This window comes from Chrysochloris asiatica, unplaced genomic scaffold (genome assembly GCF_000296735.1).
Source record: "Chrysochloris asiatica unplaced genomic scaffold, ChrAsi1.0 scaffold00116, whole genome shotgun sequence".
Lineage (NCBI taxonomy): Eukaryota > Metazoa > Chordata > Mammalia > Afrosoricida > Chrysochloridae > Chrysochloris > Chrysochloris asiatica.
In genome coordinates this window covers 6,366,798-6,390,346 of record NW_006408634.1, presented here as the reverse complement: position 1 = coordinate 6,390,346, position 23,549 = coordinate 6,366,798, and the positions used below count along the sequence as shown (strand labels likewise).

The 23,549-nt window shown below is 48.0% G+C and overlaps 1 protein-coding gene across 1 annotated transcript in view; it reads right to left on the bottom strand.

Moving 5' to 3' along the window:
• Positions 1–23,549, bottom strand: part of GRIN2D (glutamate receptor, ionotropic, N-methyl D-aspartate 2D) — a 58,476-nt gene that overhangs the window by 27,046 nt on the left and 7,881 nt on the right. The window contains exons 3-10 of the mRNA XM_006868158.1: positions 21,949–22,568; positions 11,135–11,249; positions 10,569–10,780; positions 10,075–10,243; positions 9,405–9,558; positions 4,835–4,960; positions 4,391–4,620; positions 1,926–2,086 (exon numbers count right to left, since the gene is read on the bottom strand). Of these exons, the coding sequence (XP_006868220.1) occupies positions 1,926–2,086; positions 4,391–4,620; positions 4,835–4,960; positions 9,405–9,558; positions 10,075–10,243; positions 10,569–10,780; positions 11,135–11,249; positions 21,949–22,568 (1,787 nt within the window). The remainder of the gene's footprint in view (positions 1–1,925; positions 2,087–4,390; positions 4,621–4,834; positions 4,961–9,404; positions 9,559–10,074; positions 10,244–10,568; positions 10,781–11,134; positions 11,250–21,948; positions 22,569–23,549) is intronic.

The window sequence follows — 23,549 nt, the reverse complement described above, 5'->3', positions numbered from 1 at the left end:
TAGAAGGCTCTTAACAAACAACAACTTGAGGGGTGCGTAGAGGAAAGGGGAAACCGAACTGGATATGGGGTGATATCCTCACTGGTCCAACACACACAGGTTCCTTCCCTTCTATCCATCCACACTACAGACGGACGGACATTGAAGAAAAGAAATGATCAGTCCTCTCCTCCTGCTTAAAACCAGCCCCTCCTTGCTCCATTGGCTTCTCACTGAGCTTGAAACAAAACCCAGTCCTGACCGTGACCTTGGAGTCAAACCACCCATTCCCTCCCACCCCCTTACCCACTTCTCTGAATCTCCACCCTTCAGCCACACTGGCCTTGCTGCTGATCTTCAATAAGCCAAGATTCCTCCTGCCTCAGGCCCTTTGCATACCTTCCAGGCAGATGTTGATCCCTCTGCCTGGAAGGCTGCGTCTCCAGAAATCCACTTAGTTTGACAGCATCACTTGCTCAAATGTCACCTCCTCTGAGAAGCCTACCCTCACCAGCCCTGCCCAGTCAACCTCTGACCCCTTGTCCCACTCTGAAATGATCTTGCTCTTTCTTCTGTCTACATGTTTGTTGCACTGAAACATTTGAATTACTGTGTTGGGAAGAATAGGGAATGTAGCATATGGACTGCCAGAAGCACAACCTAAGTTGTCTGGGAAGACGTACAGCCAGAAAGTATTCTTCGAAGCAAGGACGGTGAGCCTTTGGACAGATTATCAGGAGGGACCAGTCCCTGGAGAAGGACATGCAGCTTGGTAGAGCAGAGGGTCAGGGGAAAGGAGGAAGATGCCCACTGCGACAGACTGACAGAGTGTAGGCAATGATGGGCTCAGGAAGGTGCAGGATTGGGCAGTGATTTGTTCTGCTGTATGTAAAGTCAGTACCAGCTAGAACGGACTCTATGGAACCAAACAACAGACTCTAAGCTACCTGAAGGCAGGGATTCTTGTCTGTCTGCTCACTGCTTGCCACAGAGTTGAACCAAGAATTAAAAGCCAAACCCACTGCCATCAGGTCGATTCTGCCTTGTAGCTAGCTACCCTATAGGACAGAGTAGAATTTCCCCATGACGTTTCCGAGACTCTAATCTTTATAAAGCAGACTCTAATCTTTATGCAGCTAGCTATCTTCCTGGGAGCGGTTGGTGTGTTTGAACTGCCAACCTTGTGGGTAGCAGCTTCTGTACCATCATGTCTCCTTGCATCGAGCATTGTTGCTGTTGTTAAGTGCCATTGAGTGGGTTCCAACTCATAGCAACCCTGTATAGGGTTTCTGAGGAGCAACTGGTGAGTCCGAACTGCTGACCTTGCGGTTGCATAGAATAAGGGCTAAGGAAATCAACACAGAGTGAATGTCTAAGTAAATGAGGTACAGGGTGTTATGATGTTTAGCGCTGTGTTAATAATTTTTTTTTCAGCTTTGTGATCATCTTGAGCTGCATTTTAGGGACAGATCTTAACTTTATCCCTGTGATTTGGGGAACCGATGTCAAAAAAGGCATAAATCCCGGTACAGATTATAGTGAGCTCAGATGTATTGATGAAGCTAATAACAGCAGTAATAAATAAACACATGCCGTGTGCCAGACACCATTCTATGTGTTGCGTGGATTGACCCATCTCATCCTCGGTCACCCACACCTGACACAGGAGGAAACTGAGATGGCTCAGAGAGGTTGTGTCACTTGTTCAAGGTCACACAGCCAAGCAGGGGAGTTGAACCCTGACAGTCTGGACCCAGAACATCCTAGGTATAACTGGTGGATTTTCAAAAATATCACAGGGATGCCCCTCTCCTGGGAGGGGTGGGATTCCACTTGCACTCTCTGTGACCTCTGAGCCCACCTACCCTGGACTGTCCCCTGAGACTCAGGGCTGAGCCTGACCCACCCTGTCCCTGAGTCCCCACCCGCACTGTGTCTGCACCCACCCTGCCTTGAGCTGGGTCAGGGCCTCCTCCACACGAGGCTGGTTGTATCGCACCATGTAACTGTGCATGTCCGGATAGTTGCTGCGGATGTTCTTCTCCGTGGACCCATTGGGCACTGTCCCAAACTTCAGAGGCGGGTATTGCTCCTGGGGCCGCTGGAACTGGGACAGAATGGGGAGTCATCAGGGCGCCCCCAAGGGGACATTTTGACCCACATGCCCTGTCCTAGGGGACTACCACCAATTAATTGGTGAGTACCCCAGTTCAGAAACGGTTGCTTGTTTTTTCAAACTTAATGGATGCTGACCTATATAGTTGTTATTAAGTGCCATCGAATCAGTTCTGATTCACAGTGACCCTTTATAGGGTTTCCAAAGAGCAACTGGTGGGTTTGAACTGCTGACCTTGTGTTTTGCAGTCCAGTACAGATTCACAGAGCCACACCAGAAGTTGACCCATATAGTAGGAAATACTTTTCAATGTCTCACTTGGCATCCATACTGGTAGATTTTCCCTATACCACTGAGACAGGCTTAACCGAAAGATACACGAGTCAATCAATTGCTAGCAAGTTAACTCCAATTCACAATGATCCAACTTGTTTCAGAGTAGAACTGTGCTCCAGAGGGTTTTCAACGGCCATGGTTGTGCCTTGGAATCCCTATACAGAGTTGATTTGAGTTGGGACCAACTCAATACCACCAACACCAATGATCTGGTGTCTCAAGTGGTTTGCTAACTGACAAGTTGGTATTTCATACCCACCCAGTGTTTCCATGGAAGACAAGCCTGACAATCTCCTTCTATAAAGATTTCAGTCAAGAAAAACCTCTGGAGCAGTTCTGCTCTGTAACACACATGTGGTCGCCAGGAGTCAGAGGCTAACAACCCAACATGATCTTTCAGAAGTAAAATGTCAGGCCTTTCTGCTGAAGTACTTCTGGGTGAATTCAAACCTTTCCATTAGTGGCCGAGCCCTTAACTGTATGTGCCAGCAAGTAGATTATATACACCTGCATACCACACATATGTATTATATATATACATACATACACACACACACACACACACATATGAGAAGGCTTCTGAAAGTTGTGGAAAAATGGAATGTTCCACAAACTTTTGGAAGGCCCTGGTATATACAGGTATATTTGACAACCAACATAGCCTGATTATCTCCCCATCAGAAAGAACACTGACTACACGGCTGAACTGCAGAAGGGTCCTGGAGGCCTCCAGCGTGCCAGGCATGAACCCTTAACTGGTTGGATCATGGGACCAGGGGCTGGCATGGCAGAGGCTGGCACCAATTGCTATGTACCAATCAGTTTGGAATGAACTCACCCCTTCACCAACAGACACAGCTATACTAGCATGTGCTGGCTCAATGCCACGCATGTAAATGACTAAAACAAACGTTTCATAAGACAACATTCATTCTTATTATGTAAGACTCAGTCAACATATTTTATATTCTACTCTCTCCCACTCCGTTAAAAAAGAAATGCTAATTGTACTCTAGTTAATCGATTTCTCAATCTGCTCATCGGTCTTAACCGTCTCCAAAGTGTGGTCTGTAGCCCACTACTATTCTTGCACAAACTGTGACTCACAAGGAGGTCAGTACAGAAATCGAGCATGAGCAAGAGAGCAATTTCATGGAATGGTTTTATACCCCTGGCGTCTAAGAAATCAAATCATTTGGGGTTGACTTTTGTTAAGTCTTGCCTTTACGTTTTTCTTTTAGAGATTTGTTTCTATTGGATTATACAAACGCATTGGTCTCCAGTGGATGGATCACAAATCTCAAAAACATGCCCTTCGTCACAGTTTGAGAAGAGTATGGACTTAGAATTCCAGCGTACCAAGTCTTACCTAAGATCCTCTGTTTCTGCATCTGAAAATAGGCGTACCAGATTCATAGACATTTGAGAGTTACATAAAAAGCATTATGCCAATACAGACAGACTTCATTTTATTGCTAGGCTCATTTGTGCTTCACATATATTGCTTTTTGTTTTAAATAAATTGAATGTCTGTGGCAACCCTGAATTGAGCAAGTCTGTCATACTGATTTTCTAACTTCATGTGCTTGCTTCATGTCTCTTGTGTCACATTTTGGTAATTCTCACTTTTCCATAATGCTGTTGCACATGTCATAAACAACAGTGTAGTGTCAACAACTGGGAAACCAAAAAATGCACTCGGATGGCTTTACTGTGATGGTCTGGAACTGAACCCGTAATATGTCCGAGGTAAGCATGTATCCTATTTGGCATCACTGTCTCTGGAACGTTACGAAACTCTCCCTTTCTATACTAACAATATTTAAATAATTCATTTTGAAACACACCCTCTCTTCTTCTGGAACATTCCATGTTACCTATCTGGAACTTTACTTAGGAAAAGACCCCCACGACTTCCTCTGACACCATTTCCCTATCCCCACCCCTAAACACACACACCTTGCGGTCACTGAGCCCAGACACGGTGTCCACATACTCCTCCTGGATCATGAAGGCTGCCAGGTTGGCTGTGTAGCTGGCGAGGAAGATAACGGCGAAGAAGGCCCATACAAGTACCATGATTTTGCTGGTGGTCCCCCGAGGATTCTCCACGGGCACAGAGTTATTGAACACCAGGGCCCAGAGCAGCCAGATGGATTTTCCAATGGTGAACGTTGAGCCGCCAGGGCCTGCAGGGGGTCAGGAGCGGGGCATGGGCCCCAAATCACCGCTGTTCAATAAGGGAGTCGAAAGAACTACAATTCCCAGTGGTCTCTGGGGTCTCTACCTCTCCACACCCCCCAAGAGGCCCTAGCTCCGCCTCAGGGCCTACTGGGAAATGTAGTCCGTTCTCACAAGGGGTGGGTGGACTCTGAGCTAGGCGGATGATAGAAGGGAACTCACGTTTGCCAGTAGCCAGGCTGCGGTTGTAGCCCACGGGACTGAGGTACTCAAAGATGAAAACGGTAACGGCGACCACGGTGAGGCACATGACGAACATCATCACCCACACAGCGGGGCTATAGGGCTCTGAGAGCAAAAGGATGAGGTCATAGCTCTGCCAAGCTATGGGGAAGTGCCGCAGACTCACCCCCAGACCTGTGTGGATACAGCCCCTGTCTGTCCTGTCCTAGTCTGTCAATTTGCGTTGTCAAATTGATGCCTAGGACAGAGTAGAGCTGCAGCATAGGGTTTCCAAGGTGGCTCAGTGGGTTAAGCATTGGACTACGAATTGAAAAGTCAGCAGTTTGAACCCACCAGCCATTTCACAGGAGAAAAATGGCTGTCTGTTTCCAAAACGATAACAGCCTTGGGAAGGCCATTGTTGTTGTTAAGTGCCATGGAGTCAGTTCCAACCCATAGCAACCCTGTACAGGGTTTCCAAGGCTGTAAATCTTTACGGGAGCAGAAAGTCTCATCTTTCTCCCGCGGAGCGGCTGGTAGTTTCAAACTGTTGACCTTAAGGTTGGCAGCCTGATTCGTAACCACTACGCTCCCAGAGCACTATGAGATAGTTCTAATCTGTCTTTTAGGGTTACTGTGAGTCAGAATTGTCTGGAAGGCAGTGGGGAGGTCATCTTCACTGAAGCAGATGCCTCGCTGAGCGGCTGGAAGGTTGGAGCAGCAGACATTTCTGCGAGCAGAAGAGTGCTTCACCACTGAACCACCAGGACTCCTTCCATAAACAAAGTGTCATCTAAATGGGTTTCCTGCACCCCACTTTTCCCTCTGGACACTTCCAGGTCTTTCATTACATCCCACACTGAGCACGGTGCCCCCTTTTGGGTTCCTCATCTTGGGGGCCCCAGCAGCTACTCAGTCACAGGCCACTCCCCCAAGTGCTGTCCTCTCTAGACATGAATTGGTCAGTCCCCAGCCATTTCCTCCTCTCCACTAGTCCTACCTGGATTTCTCTCCATTCTTAGGCCAGCCCAACGCTGACCTCCTCCTCTGCCTCCAGTCCAGGCCCCATATGTCCATGAGGGTCTTTCTATACCAGAACTGATCAGGCTGCTCCCTCCCTCCCAACCCTCCCTTTGGTTCCCTAATGCCCTCAAGACCATGACTTAGTCCATCAGTCTTGCTCCTGCCCTCCTTTGCAGCCTGCCCACTCGTTCAAGAACTCTCAGTTCCTATTGGTTGGATAGAGTCTAAAAGAACCTGAGACTATATGGCCTGTAGTCACCCTTCAGGCTGAAACTGAACTCACCCCGGTGGCTCAATTTTCAGCTCAGCACTAGTTAAATATGTAGGGGCGTCAACACTAGTGAGGTATGTTGTTGTTGTTAATGCCATTGAGTAGATTCCTACCCATAGCGACCCATGCACACTATACAATAGTCAGCCACTCAGGATTAAAAGGGCAGCATTTGCCTAAGGACAAAATCCAGAAGGGTGGAGCACGGAGGAGGATTGGAAACAAGAAACACAGGGAGCAAGTGGGCTCCATGATGTCATGGGAACTACTGTAATCGAGATGCAACCAAGTGTAGGACTGGTTGGAGGCAAAACTAAGGATCTGCTGTCTGTAAACCTTTACTCAGTTCACAATCAAAAGTTTCAAGAAACTCCTCCCCCCCCCAAAAAAAGCTAAAGAGGATAGAGAGAAACACTGTTGACTGATGATGTATGGAGGGGATTATAATCAATGTAATGAAACAAATCATATGAATGGGGTTGAATGTGAAACTGATGATGTGCCCTGTAAACTTTCACTCAATCCACAATAAAAACCTTAAAAAAAAAAAAAAAGTTTCAAGAAACTGGTTGTATAGCAACAATCAAAACATAACATAAAATATGAAAGCCCCCATAAAAGCAAAAAGCAACTCTTCAGTTTGCGAAATGAGAAATGCTTTCTCTGCCTTTGCCTCTAAAGTCCCCGCCCAGAAGCGCCAGGCTGACCTGTCGGCCACACCAAGCTCTATTCTACTCATAGCCTTCCTCAGGCCCCAAGACCCGGTGTCTCCTGTTATCTGACAACTAAGCTCAAAGCATCCATTCCAGGCAACAAGGACCAGGTGATATGACTTCCAGGTCCTGTGCAAGCTGCTCTGGTCACTGTGGGGAGACCACCCTGGAGCATCACTAGACCGTCTTGCCTCCACTGAGCACATTGATGAGAAATAAATTAGACCTGGTCCGCCCCTGAGGGTAGGGACCTCGTGCAGAGAGCTTGGAGTTTACAGCAGAGGAGGCCACCAGAGAGGAGACATGAAAATAAATAATAAAGCAAAGGACCAAAAGGAAGAGACATCCCTTTACTCAACCCCTCCTTTCTCTCAGGAGCTTGCTGAGACAGATGGGAGCTGACCCATGTGAGCTTCATCCCCTGTCCTCTGCAGTTCAGTAAATGCAACCGCTAACCAAAGCCTTGTCCCTGGGTGGCACCGACTGTTAAGCTCTAGGCTAGCCACTAACCAAAAGTTTGGTGGTTTGAATCCACCCAGCAGTGTCTTGGAAGAAATGTCTGGAAATTGACTTCCAGAAAGTGACAGCCATGAAAATGCAATGAAGCATAATTCTACTCTCAACAGCAATTCATAACATTGGTATCCAAAGGCTCAGGTTTAGGGAAGGGGTTAGTCTTGCCTTAGCTCAGTTTCCCTCAGATTTACATCAAGCCACCAGTTCACCTGGTATGTCACTTTCCTAACCAGACCTGGAGATACCCAATGGTCTCACTCTAACTCTCTCATTCTGGGTCCACAGTCCCATCCCGTCTGCCACCGACCTCTGCAGTAGCCTGACCACAGGCCTTCTGCTTCCACAGAGACATCAGTGGGAAAACCCAAAAGCCTGACAGAAATCATCTACCACCATCCTACTGTCTATAGGCCAAGCCTTTGCCACTGAGGCTTTGCTGAGGGGGCACGGAGTCGAAGTTCATGGTGGTGGAATGAATTTAATGGAAAATGATAGCAAGAATGTTGGTACCACTTGAAGCATGTAGTCATCAAGGCCACTGAATTGTACATGTAGAAACTGTGGAGATGGCATGTTTGTTGTGTATGTGTTTTTCCCACAATAAAGTGAAATGAAAAGCTTATGCAAGCCTTGCACTTGAAACACAAAAGCACCTTTGCTACTGTAATAAGAGTAAACCCCAAACTCCTTACCCTTGGGTATGAGACCTTGTGCTATCTGTCCCCCACTTTCCCTGCCAGCCCTCACCTTCCACCCTCTCCCCTTGCACACTCCCCTCTAATCACCTGCTCTTCCACAAACGCTCCATGCACATTCCCACCTTGGGGTCTTTATACTTGCTGTTCCCTATGCTGTTCCATGCAGACCCACAGAGCACTGAAGTCACCTCCTCAAAAGGACCTTTCCTGCCCACCCACTCTATTTGTCCTGATCTTTCTTCACCATCTGAAGTGAGCTGGTTCAGGAGTCCCTTTAAGCTGATGGTCTCCCACACAAGGCTGAGAGCTTCCAGTGGGCAGGAAGTGTGTGTCTGTCTCTGGGGACCACTATGCTCCCAATGGGCAGCCCAGAGCCTGGCACATAGTAGGTGCTCAATAAAACATAGGCTGATGTGATCGAGTGCTTACACTGTGTCAATACTAAACTAATCTCCTTTCCTCCGCTCATACTTATGTACTGGATTTACAGACTTGGGTTTTGTGGGGCCCGAAGCTTATATAATTTGGACAACCCTCTTAAAAACAGAATATAAAATCAGGACTATAAAAATAGCTACAAGTACCTACTGCTTTGAAAGGGATCACATTAGAAGGTCCTGGATAGAGTAGGAGAAAAATGTGGAACCAAACTCAAAAATCATAAAAAAAAGCCCAGGCTTACTGGTCAGAGATAGACTGATGGGAAGTCACCCTCTCCCCCCAACACACACACACACACACACATACACACAGACTATGGCATTTAGTCCCCCTGCAGGGCTGGAAATGAACTCACCCCCATGGTTCAATTTTGAGCCAAACAATAGGCAGTTCTATAAGGGGAATGATCACACTATGCCCTCCTTAGAATCATTAACCATTTTAGATCTAAAGAGCAGCATTTACCCAAGGACACACACACACAGTTCAGAAGGGACAGGAAAGGAGGAGGAATGGCAACAGGAAACCCAGGGAGGAAGTGGGATGAGTGATGTTGCACTGTGGGGATTGCAGTCCGTGAGATGAAACAAAATGTCTATGAATTGTTGAATGGAAAACTGATCTGCTCTGTTAACCTTCACCCAGTTCACAATAAAAAGTTAAAAACAAACAAACAAAACAAAACACCAACTACGAGATCTTAGGAGAGGCCTCATCTGCGGAGATTCTGGAAGCCCAAGCTTCCTTCATGTGAAAATGCTCCTGGCTAGAGAAAGTGTTCTTCACTGTACCAGTTAGGAATCTAAGGCTAAGAAGTGAGGCCACTTCTGAAAGTTCACACCAGGGTATAGGCAATGCTGGAAGGTGTATCCATTTCTTCGACGCCCAGTCCCAAGGCCCCAGCTCACCGAGGAAGGCCGAGGGGGACACAGTTCCGTTGCTACGCGCCACCATGACGCTGATGCCTGTCTCCACGAAGGGGACGGAGAAGTCCACGATCTCAGACCGCTCCTCGTTGATGGTAAGGGAGCCAATGGCCATGTCTGCGCGCTGGTAGAATACCTGGGGTGAGGACCAGGAGGGAGTTGAGGGCAGCCGGCGGGGACCCGGAGCTGACCAGAGGACAGGGTGAGAGAAAGGGCTAGGAGGGATGAAGGGGTGGATAACAGGGGGAAGGACACAGAGTAGGGCTGGGGAGGATGGAGGTGAGCAATGAGGAACAGGAGTGGGAAGTGGAAGCCCCTACTCCACCGGCTGCCTCAGTCTCGCGCCTTTCAGGCTTTGGGTTTCCTCCTTCAGGCCCCGCCCTTCTGCCAGGAGTCCCACCTCTAGCTCCACCCACAAACCAGCAACCCCTGTTCTAGATTCTGCACTCTCAGACTGTTTCTACCCTCAGCGCTCCATCTTTCTCATCCAGGAGCTCTTTCCTCCTGGGCCTGTCTCCCTTGACCTTGAAATTCCTACTTCAAGAAGCTCCAGGCCCGGCCCCAACCCAAACACTGCCTGGGCCCACCCCTCTGACCATGCCCCGCCCACCCACTCTTGGCTCCGCCCTCACCCTGTCCCTCTCGGCCTCACCTCGCCGATCATGCCGTTCCAGACGCCATCGATCTTCTTCCCGTGTTTGCCATTGGTGACCAGGTAGAGGTCGTAGCTGAAGCCGATGGTGTGCGCCAGCCTCTTCAGGATATCTATGCAGAAACCTTTGCAGCACCGCTTTTCTGGGCGGGGGGCGTCTGGTGGAGGGCTGTAGGGGAGGAGGGGGGCAGTTGGTGTTGGTGATCCCCCCACTTAGACTCTCCCATAGGGTGAGGGTCTGAGAGGGGCAGGTACCAACTAAAATTAGGGTAGGCACTTTCTGGGGTAACTGAGGCCCAAAGAAGTCACATGATTTGCCTAAAGTCACAAAGTTGGACGACCAGATTCTTGGGACCTAAGCGGGGAAGCTTGTGAGGTCTGGGAGTCCAAGGTTCTGAGGGGACGCAGCTGGGGGCCAGGACAAGGTCAGGACAACTGGGCTTCAGGAAGGAGGGTTCTGAGACTGGACCTCGGGGGTCTCTGCTGTCACCCACCTGTGGGTGCGGTTGAGCTGGCTCCTGCAGGGGACGGAGTCTCGGATGCACGTGCCGCTGATGGGGTCAGCAGGCTCCACAATGACAAAAGGTCTCTCCTCAAGTGTGGCCACGGTGAGATGCTGCGTGTCATCCACAGGCTGCAGGAAGCGCCCATAGCGGGACCACAGCGGGTATTTGAGGCGGAGGGTCTGCTGCTCCCAGCTGCCCACCTTGGTGGGAGACAGGGGCTCAGCATACCTGGAGGGGCTTTCTCAGGTGTCCTGCTTTCCAGATCTAGGAGTAGGGGCGCATCTCTTCCACCCTTCAGACTCAGACGCCCGAATGCCAGCTTCCTCTTCCGCCCACCCAAGACCTAGGAGTCCATTTCTCTGAAAACCCTGGACCCCTGCCTCTTCCTCCCCTCAGGACCCAAGTATCCATTTCTCTTCAGACCCTGGACCTTCATACCCCTTCTCTCCCCTAGGACCCAGGATTCCTTTCCTCTTTCAGACCCCCAGCTCCCTCCTCCCCAGGAGCTAGGATTCTAGCCCCTCTCCATGCCTGAGGTCTGGGCTGGGACTCACCACCTCCCAGGTCCTGTCCCTGGTGAGGGAGATGACCACCAGGGAGGGATTCACCAGGAACCCATCCTCATTGAAGGAGTAATCCCGGTTGTCCCAGGTGATGTTCATGAAGTACCTGTCCAGGCACAAGGAGGGGACATATGAGGGCCTGGGCTGGATTCCTTGGCAGCCGATGGCAGACAAAGCCCTAGATGGGACTTTACCGTAATTTTCAAGATCTAGACGCACAAATTGGCCTCTTTGCTCAGCAATGTCCCGAGAACAAGGTCCTGGCCACTCAGCCTGGATTCAAGGTCCTTAGGGCCAGGCTGGACCCACAACTTAGTCTTACCCCAACTCCTAACTCTACCGCCTTCACCCACCCTCAGCTACTACAGTGCTACCAACTGGTGCCAGCTTAGAGACTCTATTCTTGGTTAACTCCCATCTTCTAAACCCCTTAAACACACACAAACCAGTGCTGTCGAGTTGGTTCAGACTGACCGCGATCATATAGAATACAGTCCAACTATCCCATAGGGTTTCCAAAGATATAGCTATTTATAGAAGCAGACAGCTACATCTTTCTCCCACAGAGCAGCTGGTGGGTTTGAACTGCTGACCTTCCAGTTAGCAGCTAAGCACTTAACCAGAGTTCCACCAGGACTCCCATAACAAAACAAAATAAGCCTACTGCCTTCCAGTTGATTCTCATGACAATCCATAGCACAGGGGAGAACCGCCCCGCCCCCCCGAGTTTCCAAGGTTGTAAATCTTTCCAGAAGCCCCTCATCTTTCTTCCATGGAGTGGCTGGTGGATTCAAACAGCCAACTTTTCAGTTAGCAGCCAAACACTTAACCCACTGTGTGACATGAGATCCTCCCAACCCCCTTCAAACCAAAACCAAGCCCACTGCCGCTGGGTTGATTCGGACGTACAGTGATCCTGTACAGGGTTTCCAAAATGCAATCTTTACAGCAGCAGGCGGTCACATCTTTCTTCCATGGAGCAGATGGTGGGTTTGAACCACCAACCTTTCAGTTAGCAGACCAATGCCAAAGTCACAGAGCCACCAGGATTCCTCCCAACCCCCTTAATCCCAGTGCATTGCCATCAAGTTGATGCCAATTCAGGGCCATCCTGTATAGGGTTTCTGAGGCTATAAATCTTAATGAAGCCCTAGTGTGATGTTATCGGACTGCTTACTGCAGCCAGCCACTCCTCAAAAACCCTATACAGGGTCACTATGAGTCGGAACTGACTTGACAACACTTAATAACCGCAATGACAAATCTTTACAAGAGCAGAAAGCCTCATCTTGTTCTCGCAAAGTGGGTGATGGGTTTGAACTGCTGATGTTAGGCTCCTCTTTAATCCATTTTTCTCTTCCAGACTTCACCTACTCAGAAAAGCCTTTCCTAACCACCCTATCTAACCTTGCCCCGTTGTTGCTCTTGTTAAGTGCCGCAGAGTCGGTTCCGACTTATAGTGACCCTATCTGGGGTTTCCAAGGAGCAGCTGGTGGCTTTGAACCATCGACCTTAAGGTTAGCAGTACAGTGCTTATCCTATAGCGCCACACCCGGACTCCGACTCGCCCCTTACACATTCCTTATCACATGCCCCCTTTGCTATTTCCATCACAGACATTTTTCACCTGCTGATGTTTTTTTTCACAAGATCTGTCTTCCCCATAGTTGTGGACTGAATGGTTGCCCACCCCCCCACCCCCCGCAAATATGAGCTATGAAACCATAACCCCTGTATTTGTGGGTTAGAATCCTATAGGATCAGGACTCGACTGCAAGTGTGAGTTTGAACTGCAAGGTCAGCAGTGTTCCTACACAGGGTTTCTGAGTCAGAACCGACTCAAAAGCACTTAACACAACAACAATATCTGTGGGTTAGACACTCATCTGTCAGGTTGTCATACTGTGGTGGCTTGTATGTTGCTGTGATGTTGGAAGCTATACCACTGGTATTTTAAATCCCAGCAGGGTCACCCAGGGTGGACAGGTTTCAGAAGAGATTCTAGACTAAGGCAGACTAGGAAGAAGAGGCCGACTACTTCTGAAGGTCTCACCAGTGAATAGCAGAACATCATCAGATGTAGTGTTGGGAGATGAAAACATTGTCAATAACAGCAATTATGGGCTCGAATAGAACAATGGTGAGGATGGTGCGGGACCAGGCGGTGTTCTGTTGTGTTGTGTATAAAGTCACTATGAGTTAGATCTGACTCAGTGACATCTAACAATCACAACATATCTGTGGCTAAAACGCCCTGGTGGCACAGTGCTTACAAATGCAGATGCTAACCAAAAGGTCAGTGGTTCAAAGCCACCAGCTGCTCCACAGGAGAATGTGGCTGTCTGTAAAGATTTGCAGCCTTGGAGCCCCTATGGGTCACTATGGGTAGGAATTCACCCCATGGCAGAGGGCTGTTGTGGTTTTTTTTTTCAATACTGGTACATGTCATCCCATTTGGAAATGAGGATTTCTTTGCTACATTAGCGAGGTCACATCAGTGTAAGATGGGCCATAAACCAATTGCTTCTGAGATAGAAAAGGAGCAGATTATGCACAGAAACCAGGAAGCACAGGAAGGGGAAGACAGATGCCAGACCACATGAAGATCGTCAAGGAACTCAAGAAACAGAAGCTGAGACGAGACAAGGACCGTCTCCCAGGGCTGACAGAGAGAGCGCCTTCCCCTGGAGCTGGAGCCCTGAATTCAACTTGTAGCCTCCTCACCGGGAGAGAGCACACTGCTGTTTGTGGTGTTTCTGTTATAGCAAAACACCTTTGCTTTGGTTAGCAGCTGAGTGCATGTAAGGGTTAGGATTTACAACACATATTTGTCAGGTACTTGCTCATCTATGCCAAGAAATTTTAAAGGCGACTACCTGGCTAACCAATTGGAAGAGATCCATATTTGTACCCATTCCAAAGACAGGTGGCCCAACGGAATGTGGAAATCACCTGAAAATATCATTAATAGCACATGCGAGTAAAATTTTGCTAAAGAGAAATCAAAAACAGCTGCAACAGTACATTGACAGGAAACTGCCAGAGGTTCAAGCCAGATTCAGATAAGGATGTGGAATGAGGGATATCATTGCTGATGTAAAACGGATCTTGGCTGAAAGCAGACTATCCAGTGACTTTGAAGCGCGTGGACCATGACAAGGTACAGATAACATTGCGAAGAATGGGTATTTCAGAACAATTGATTGTGCTCATAAGGAACCTGTACTTAAACCAAGAGGCAGTTGTTTGAACAGAACAAGGGGACAATCAGTAGTTTAAAATCAGGAAAGGTATGTATCAGGGTTGCACTTATTCAGTCTGTATGTGAGCAAATAATTCAAGAAGCTGGACTATATGAAGAAGAATGTGGCATCAGAATTGGAGGAAGACTCATAAACAACCTGTGATACGCAGACGATACAACTTTGTTTGCTGAAAGGGAGGAGGACTTAAAATACGTACTGATAAAGATCAAAGACCATAGCCTTCAATATGGGTTGCATCTCAATGCAAAGAAAACAAAAATTCTCACCACTGGACCAATAAATAACACAATAAAGGGAGAGAAGTCTGAAGTTGTCAAAGAGTTCATTTTTCTTGGATTCACCACCAATACTCATGGAAACAGCAGTCAAGAAATCAAACAACAGATTGCATGAGGCAAATCTGCTATACAAGAGCTCCTTAAAGTGTTCAAGAGCAAAGATGTCAGTTTGAGGAGCAAGGTGTGCCTGACCCAAGTCATGATATTTTCAGTGGCCTCATATGCATGTGAAAGTTGGACAATAGAATAAGGAAGACCCTAGAAGAATTACTGCATCTGAGTTATGGTGCTGGAGAAGACTATAGAAAGTACCATGGACTGCCAGAAGAACAAAGAAATCTATGTTGGAAGAAGTACAGCCAGAATGCTCCTTAAAAGTCAAGATATGTGAGACTTTGTCTCTCATACTTCAGACATGTTATCAGGAGGGACCAGTCCCTGGAGAAGAACATCAGGCTTGGTAAAGTGGAGGGTCAGTTTAAAAAAAGGAAGACCCCCCAATGAGATGAAGTACCATAGTGGTTGCAGCAAGGGGGCTCAAGCATAACAATGATTGTGAAGATGGCAGCTCTTCTTCATGTAATCCAGCTTCTTGGATTATTTGCTCAGATTGAATGTTGCATTCTGTTGTGCATAGGATAGCTATGAATTGGTAGCTATGAATTCAACAACACCTAACAACAACAGCCAGCCAGAACAATGGGGAGACAGAGAGTGAGTGCGTTCTCCATACCAAAGCCAAACCCACTGCCACTGACCCCATTCCAATTCATGGTGACCCTACAGGACACAGCAGAACTGCCTCAGAGGGTTTCAAAGGCTGTCATCTTTAGGAGAGAGTACAGCATCTTGGGCACTGGGCTGCTAGCTGCAAGGTCAGCGGTTTAAACCCACCAGCCACTCTGCAGGAGGCAAATAAAGGTTGTCCTCTCCCTGCAAAGATTCACAGTCTCAGTAAGCCTATGTAGGGTCACTATATGTCAGAGCTAACTCCATGGCAGTGGGTTTAAGTTTTGACAGTCTACATTTGTCTCCCAAGGAACAGCTGGCATCAAATCAAGACACCCTTTAAACAATATGTTCTGTGAGAGCAGGGGCCTTAATCAACACTATTATTCCCTGTGCCTATGTCCCCAGAGAAGAACATCATGCTTGGTAAAGTAGAGGGACAGTAAAAAAAGAGGAAGAAAGACCCTCCATGACACGTGACAATAGCAATGGGCTCAAACCTGGCATTGATTGTAAGGATGTTTTGCTCTGTTGTACCTGGGATCGCTATGAATTGGAACCAACTGGATGCCACCTACTTAGCACATAGTAGATTCTCAAGTAAGTAAGTGAGTAAGGTGCGCCTGACCCAAGTCATGATATTTTCAGTAGCCTCATATGCATGCTATCAGGAGGGACCAGTCCCCTGGAGAAGGACACTCATGATGTCTTTCTCCAGGGACTGGTTTCTCCTGATAACATGTCTGAAGTATGAGAGACAGAGTCTCACAATATTGAATTCTAGGGAGCATTTTGGTTGTACATCATCCAATAAAAGGCTGCTGTGAATAAAGGAGTGAATGAATGAGTAAATCATCCCAACTTTCCCCTCCTCCCAGAGACCTCTCTTACACCATGGATGACCCATGACTTGTGTATCCTGGTTTGAAGGCAGATTGGGGCCCACAGAATCCCTCTCTTGGGAGGATGTTAGCTGCAAGATTTGGAGGGACGGTGTCTGGCCAGGGCAGACTGAAGTGAGGACGGAGCAGAAAATCTCCGTGAGAACTCATAGACCTCAGGGAGAGGCATGCCTCAGAGAAACACACAGAGAGGCAGACAGAGAAGAGAGAGAGAGAGAAAGAGGTGGGGAAACCCAGACTCTATGTGAGGGAGAGAGATTAGGCACAGAAACCAGGAAGCACAGATAGAGGAAGACAGACATCGTGCCACGTGAAGATCGTCAAGGACCCTGAGATGGACTGACAGATACAGTAGCAATAACAATTGGCTCAAACAGCACCGATTGTGAAGTTGGCCCTGGACCGGGCAGTGTTTCATTCTGTTGCACCTGGGATCTCTATGAGTCGAAACCAACTGGATGGCCCCTAACAACAAACGAAAGAAACAGTGCTTGGCAGAAAAGAAAGGCAAAAGAGATGGATTAACAGGCTTCATGTGTGTATGAGACACTGACAAAAAAGGAGAGATGGCTAGACAGAGACTGTGTGTGAGAGACAAAAGGACAGTGTGTGGTGTATGTGTGAGAGACAGACAGAAAACAAAGGAGAAAGAGATGGATAGGCAGAAACTGTGTGTGATAAAGACAGACAAGAAAGGAGAAAGAGGGAGACGGATAGACTGTGAGAGAGAGACAGACAGACAAGCAGAGAAAAAAAGAGATGCAAAGACTGAAAGACAAACAGAGACAGAAGAAAGGAAGAGAAGCGACAGAAAGCCTGTGTGTGTAAGAGAGAGAGGAGGAAAGAGAGCTAGGTAGATTAAGACAGACACACTGTGTGTGAGGGGGGCGGGGCGGGCGGGGAGAGAGAGAGAGGCAGACAGAGATGAAAGAGGCTAGCCCCAGGTTCAGCCTCAATTCCTGGTATCTGGGTGTCTGTGCTTGTTTATCATTCCAAATAAGCACCGTTTCCCTAATGAGACACTGCTTCTAGCACTAAAAATGTCCAAGCCAAGCCAGTGCCCCTCCCTGATGCTCCCCAAGGCCCATGCTCTGGCCAATGCCACAAGCACCACGCTGAGTTGTCACTATCCCGTCCCTGTCTGCCACCCCTGCAGGATTCTGCGCGCTTTGAAGTAAGGTCCCTGGTCTTACTCATCTTTGCGTTCCCAGGGCCCAGCAGGAGCCCTCGTTCCTAGCAGGTGCTCAGTAAGTATTTATGAGCCAGGAAAGCTTTTCCCACTCTCCTGTCCCTGATCCCATTCCCAACTCACCCTCCTTTGCTTTACATCTTCTTCCCCTACCCACCACTTCTCCCCCTCCTCACCAAATGTTACAGGCTGACTTGTGTCTCCCCCAGGATATAGCTTGGAATCATAACCCTTAAAGGGCAGTTAACAACAACAACAAACCTGTGGTTGTGATCCCCTGTGGGAATAGGGTTTTATTTGTTATGTGAAAGAGGCCAAGATCAGTGTAGCTTAATGAAAGGAGCAGATGAGCCAGCGAGCTGAGAAGCAGAGATGGCTGAAGACAGATCCTACATGAAGCTTGTCAAAGAACACAGCAACAGAAGCTGAAAACCAACAAGGACCTTCCCTCAGAGTAGACAGAAAGATTTCCCCTACAGTCGGCACTCTGTTCACTGTGAGAAAGTACATTTCTGTGAAGCTTCACACTTGTGGTATTTCTGTTATACTAGTATTAGAAAACCAAAACACCAAACTCACCCAGTGCCTCACTTTCCAAGGTGGAGATGCTATATCCAGTCATTTCTAAAGTAATATAAGCTGGGTGCACCCAGCTGGAGGCCTCATTTCCCATCCTTCCTTGCAGCCAGCCATGACCATGTGTCTGGAAGATATTCAAAATATCTATGCACCCAAGACAGCACAAGCACTACCCAATCAGTACTGACAGCTGGCCAATCAGAATGAACTCTGACTGCAACAACCATTACATCAGCCCTGGCCATGTGACCACTTCTTACCAATACAATTGCTCAAAAGGTCAGTACTAGGACAAGGAGGTCTATTTTCACCATAGCCACTCAACACTGTACTGAAATCTCTAGTCAAAGCTATTAGACAACAGAAAGAAGGAAAAGGCATCCAAGTCAGAAAAAAATAGAAGTAAAACTATCTTTCTTTAAAGATGACATGATTCAGCCTCTGAGTTCAAACCACTGACATTTAGGTTAGAAGCCCAACACTTAACCATGGTGATGGTGGTGGTTTGCCATCGAATCAAGTCTGGCTCAGAGCAACCCTGTATAAGGGTTTCCAAGGAGTGGCTGGTGAGCTTGAACCACCAAGCTTTTGGTTCAAATAGACGTTATAGTCGAGTGCTTATTCTACAGCGCCACACTTAACCATATAACCCAGCAATGCCACTCCTAGATATGCACCCCAAAGAATCGAAACAGATACTAATACAGCGATGTTCATTGAAGTATCATTCACAATAGCCAAAAAGTGAAAATAACTCACATGTCCATCAGCAGATGCATGGATAAATAATCTGTCATCTATTCAGGCAATAGAATATTATTCTTCCATGAAAAGCAATGAAGTTCTAATACATGCTCAGACATGGATGAACTTTGAGAACATACTAAGTGAGAAAAGCCAGACACAAAAGGCCCCAAATTACCCTGCTAGTAATTTGCAATGCCAGTGGCATTGCATCATCGCAACAAGCAAGCCACCATAGTCTGACAAGCTGCCTGTCCATCAATGCTGTTGTTAAGTGCCATTGAGTTGGTTCCAACTCATAGCGACCCTGTATAGGATTTCCAAGGAGTGGCTGGTGAATTTGAACCACCAACTTTGCAGATCAAACTGACCTTGCGGTGCAGTGTGTATCCTACAGCACCACTCCAGGATTCCTGTCCATCAATAGCCCTGTATTTTTCCTTTACATTTAAACAGGTGAGAAAATGAAAGCTCTAAGAGCCAAGTTAGCCATCATACTGTGTTTGTGAACTTTTCATTACTCCTCATTATCCTGAACAAGGTGGATGTCTAATACATGGATGAAAAAGTTATACACCCAACTAAAAAAGAAAGGACAAATAATATATGAGCCCATTTAAATGAAATGTCTAAAAAAGCTAATAAGCACATAGAGACAGAAAGTAGATTAGTGGTTGCCAAGGGCTTGGGGTTCTGTTATAGCACTGTAGAATAATGCACTGGACCGAAAGGTTGGTTTGAACCGCAACATCAGTGGTTCAAACCCACCAGCCACTCCTCGGAAACCCTAGACAGAGTCACTATAAGTCAGAACTGACTCGATGGCACTTAACAATAACAAGGATCTGCGGGGGAGGGAAGAATGGTACTGCTTAGTGGATATTGAGTTTCTGTTTGGGGTGATGAAAAAGTTTTGGAAATCATAGTGATGTTACATAATACTGTGTGTGTCATTAATAACACTGGATTGTATATTTGAAAGTATTTAAAATGGCAATTTTTAAATGTATTTTACTACAATTTGTTAAAAGGCAATTGCTCTAGAAAGATTAGATAGGACCTTTAAAGGGCAGTGAGTCCATGGTACTATGAAAGGATCAACTCAGGCATGGAGTAAGAAGGGCTGCAAAAGTCAAAAAATGTAATCCATGTCATTAAATGGGACATGGAGAAATTGTTGAACTGGCATATGTCTTGGTCTGTATGTTCTCAACAATAACAACAAAAGAAATGAAATTTAAAGAGAATACCTATCTTTGTAGTTAGTTATAACAACAACGACAAAAAGCAACTGATTGCTTTCCACTTCCTCTCTATGGCCTCCTTCTCACAAATTAGCCATCAGACATGCTTACGATCCAGCTTCAACTGTGCAGAAGGAAGATGGCAGAGCCTCGGAGAGCACGATCCTGGGTCCTGAATGACTACATGGAGCAGCTGACCCCTGACAACCTAGTGTGCTCAGCTCTGTCTGGATGGTTGTTATGTGAGAGAGGACCAACCTTCTATCTTGTTTGGGCCACTGGGTTATAACTGAACCAGGATATCTCATTAAGTCAAATCAAAACTGTCATCACGTGTAAGATGCGCAGTATTTTGTTATTAATACTTTGTCAGTGAGTTGATTCTAACTCATGGGGACCCCATGTGTGCAGCACTGCTCCATAGAGTTTTCAAGGTTGTGACCTTTCGGAAGATCACCAGGACTGCCTTCTGAGGCACCTCTGGGTGAGTTTGAACCGCCAACTTTTCAGCTCATAGTCAAGCACGGAACTCTTTAAGCCACCTGGGGACACGTCAGTGGACAATTATCTTATGCACCATAAAGGGAAAAACAAAACAAAACATTGCCAATTAAATCATGATAAGCCATCAAATTTAAGACCCAACTTGATTTTAAAGACATTAAAAATGTTTGTTTGTTTTTAATGTGCATCTTAGAATTAGGAAACAGAACTATATTCACTGTATGCCAAGTGCTTTCCCCAAATTATTTGATTGAACCCCAGAAAACTCAAAACAAATGCATTACGATAGAGTTGACTCTGACCCCTAGCGACTCTGTGTTCCAGAGTAGAATGATCCCACTGGGTTTACTAAAGTCTTTATAGAAGCAGATCACTAAGCCTTTGTTCTCCATGCCAGTAAGTGGCTTTGAACTACCAACCTTGAGATTACCAGCCCAAAGCCTCTCCTATTGTGCCACCAGGGTTCCTGTTTAAATCCCAGAAGGAAGACCCAATGATATCCACTTTACATAAAAGGAAATGTTGCTTAGGGACCAGATGGTGTCCCTCCAAAAGATGAGTTGGAATTCTAATGCTTGTTTCTGTGGATATAATTCTGTTTCCAAATAAGCGTTTTCTTTGTGAAGTTACTTGGATCATTCCTGAATATTGTGGGTTCTCAGAGTATTTCTGGATTGTAAAAGGAGCAGGGTAGATGAAGGAGACACAGAGATGCCTAGCTGGGAATGTCTACACGCCAAGAAAGGAGTCCTGGTGGCACAGTGGGTTAAGCATTGACCTGCTCCTGACAAGGCTGGCAGTACAAACCCACCAACCACTAGGTGGGAGAAAGATGAGGCTGGCTGCTCCCATACCGATTTACAGTTTGGGAAACCCTAAGGAACGTAGTGGTTATGAACTGGGCTGCGAACCACAAGATCAGCAGTTCGAAACTACCGGGAGAAAGGTGAGGCGTTCTGCTCCCATAAAGATTTACAGCCTCGGAAACCCTGTGCAGGGTCGCTCTGAGTTGGAACCGACTCCACCGCACAGAGCTACAATAACATGGGGCAGTTCTACTCTCTCATAGATCTGCCATGAGTGGGAATCAACTTAACGAGAGTGGTTTTGGGTGAGTTCAAGCCAAGGAACCAAAAAAACATCCAAGCCAACCGACAACGACAATCAGGCCCAGATTTAGATTTTTAGCCTCAAGAACTGTGAGAAAATCGATTTTTGTGCTTTAAAGCCACCCAGGTGTGGTATTTCTGTTATGATAGCCCCAGGTGACTAAGGTACTGAGGCTCTGACAGGGAACACGGTCCATTTCAGACCACTTAGCCATCCAGCACCCCACACCCTTCCCCTTTCCCCCGGGCCCCCCCCCTCACCTGTGCAGGCTTTCCCCGCGGTGGGTGCGGTTCTGGGCGCGACAGTCGTGGCCGAGCTCGGGCAGGAACCCATAGTCACGCAGCAGGGCCTGGGCACCTCTGGCCACTACAGCCACACCAGCCACCACACGGCGGGCCAAGTCGTCCCTCCAGCCAGCAGAGCGCACAGCGAAGAGGCCGGCAGGCAGCGGGGCGCCTCCGGGCAAGAGCAGGGGCTCCCCAGGCGCCCCCGAACCCCCGCCCCCAGCCAGCTGGGGCCCCACTATGAACCACACGTAGCCAGGCCCAGTGAGGCCGGCCTCATCCGCGGCCCGGAACACCGGCTCGGCCTCCTCCCGCGCGCAGAAGAGCAGGCGGATCTGAGCGCTGACACTGCGGAGTTGGGCCCCCAGCACGGCCTCGCCAGCCCCGGGGTCCAGCAGCAGTGCCCCCCGATGCTCCCAGCCCACCAGGCTGCCGTCCGTCAGCACCTCGATGTAGGATAGGAAGGCCCGGTGGCCCGGAGCTCGTGTGGTCACCGCCACGAAGGATGTCCAGTCGTACTCCTCCAGCACCTCGAAGATGACCTGAAGTTGCTGCTCTGTGGAAGAGCCCAGCTGCAGGAAGGTGGAGCCCTTCTCCTGCAGGGGAGGGTCAGTGGTCAGTGTTGCTGAGGGCGGGGCCCACCAGAGGACCTCACCTCCCAGAAGTCCACAAGGGATCTGGCCTCCCAGGGGACCTCACTCCCCCTGGCCCACCCGGGAGGTCCTTCCCAGTGGCCAACCACCATCTCCCAGACTCAGAAAAGGGAACCACAGCTCCCAGATGCCAATGTGGGAGACTCATATCCTAGCAGCTAGTGAGGAGATCCCCATCTCCCCATTGTTGACAAAGAATGACATCTGCTGCTAACTGGGGGATCATTATTCCCAGGGGCTACAACAGTCTCCAAGCTCCCAGTGGCCAAGAGGGACCCTCACCTCCTAGTCACTAATAGATAAGACCTCAGCCCTGATCAGCCAGTGAGGAGGCCCACAGCTCCCAGGGGGCGACAAGAGACCCAGAGCTCCCAGTGGCCAACAGCAGGTTACAGCTGTCAGTATGATGAACTAACAAGCTCTTCACCCATACCGCCCGCCAAATAAAAGAAACAAGAATAGTTGCTATCAAACTGATTCCAATTCATGCTAATCCCGTGCATATCAGAGCCTACCTATGCTCCATAGTGTTTTCAATGGCTAGTTTTTTTTCTGGACTAAATTGCCTGGTTCTTCTTCCAAGGTGCTTCTGGGTCAACTCGAATCTCCCACCTTTCAGTCAGTAACCACACCTGTTAACTGTTTGCACCACCCAAGGATTCTGTCCATGCACTGATTTCATTTTCCTTTTGGGACACGGACAGCTAGACCTGGTTAGCTTTAGCCTTGTGGCTGTTCACAAGGCCTCTCTCCCCACCCCATGAACGGCTGCGCTTTCTCTGCCTGTGGCCAGATGTAGAGACCCCAGGAAAGAATTCTGGGGGTCCTAAGGGACCTCAAAAGGAAGAAGCACAAAAGCAAAGTAGCCTGAGTCCTTGAATCACCACCTGGAGGAGATTGGTCTCCAATCAGGAACACCGCTTT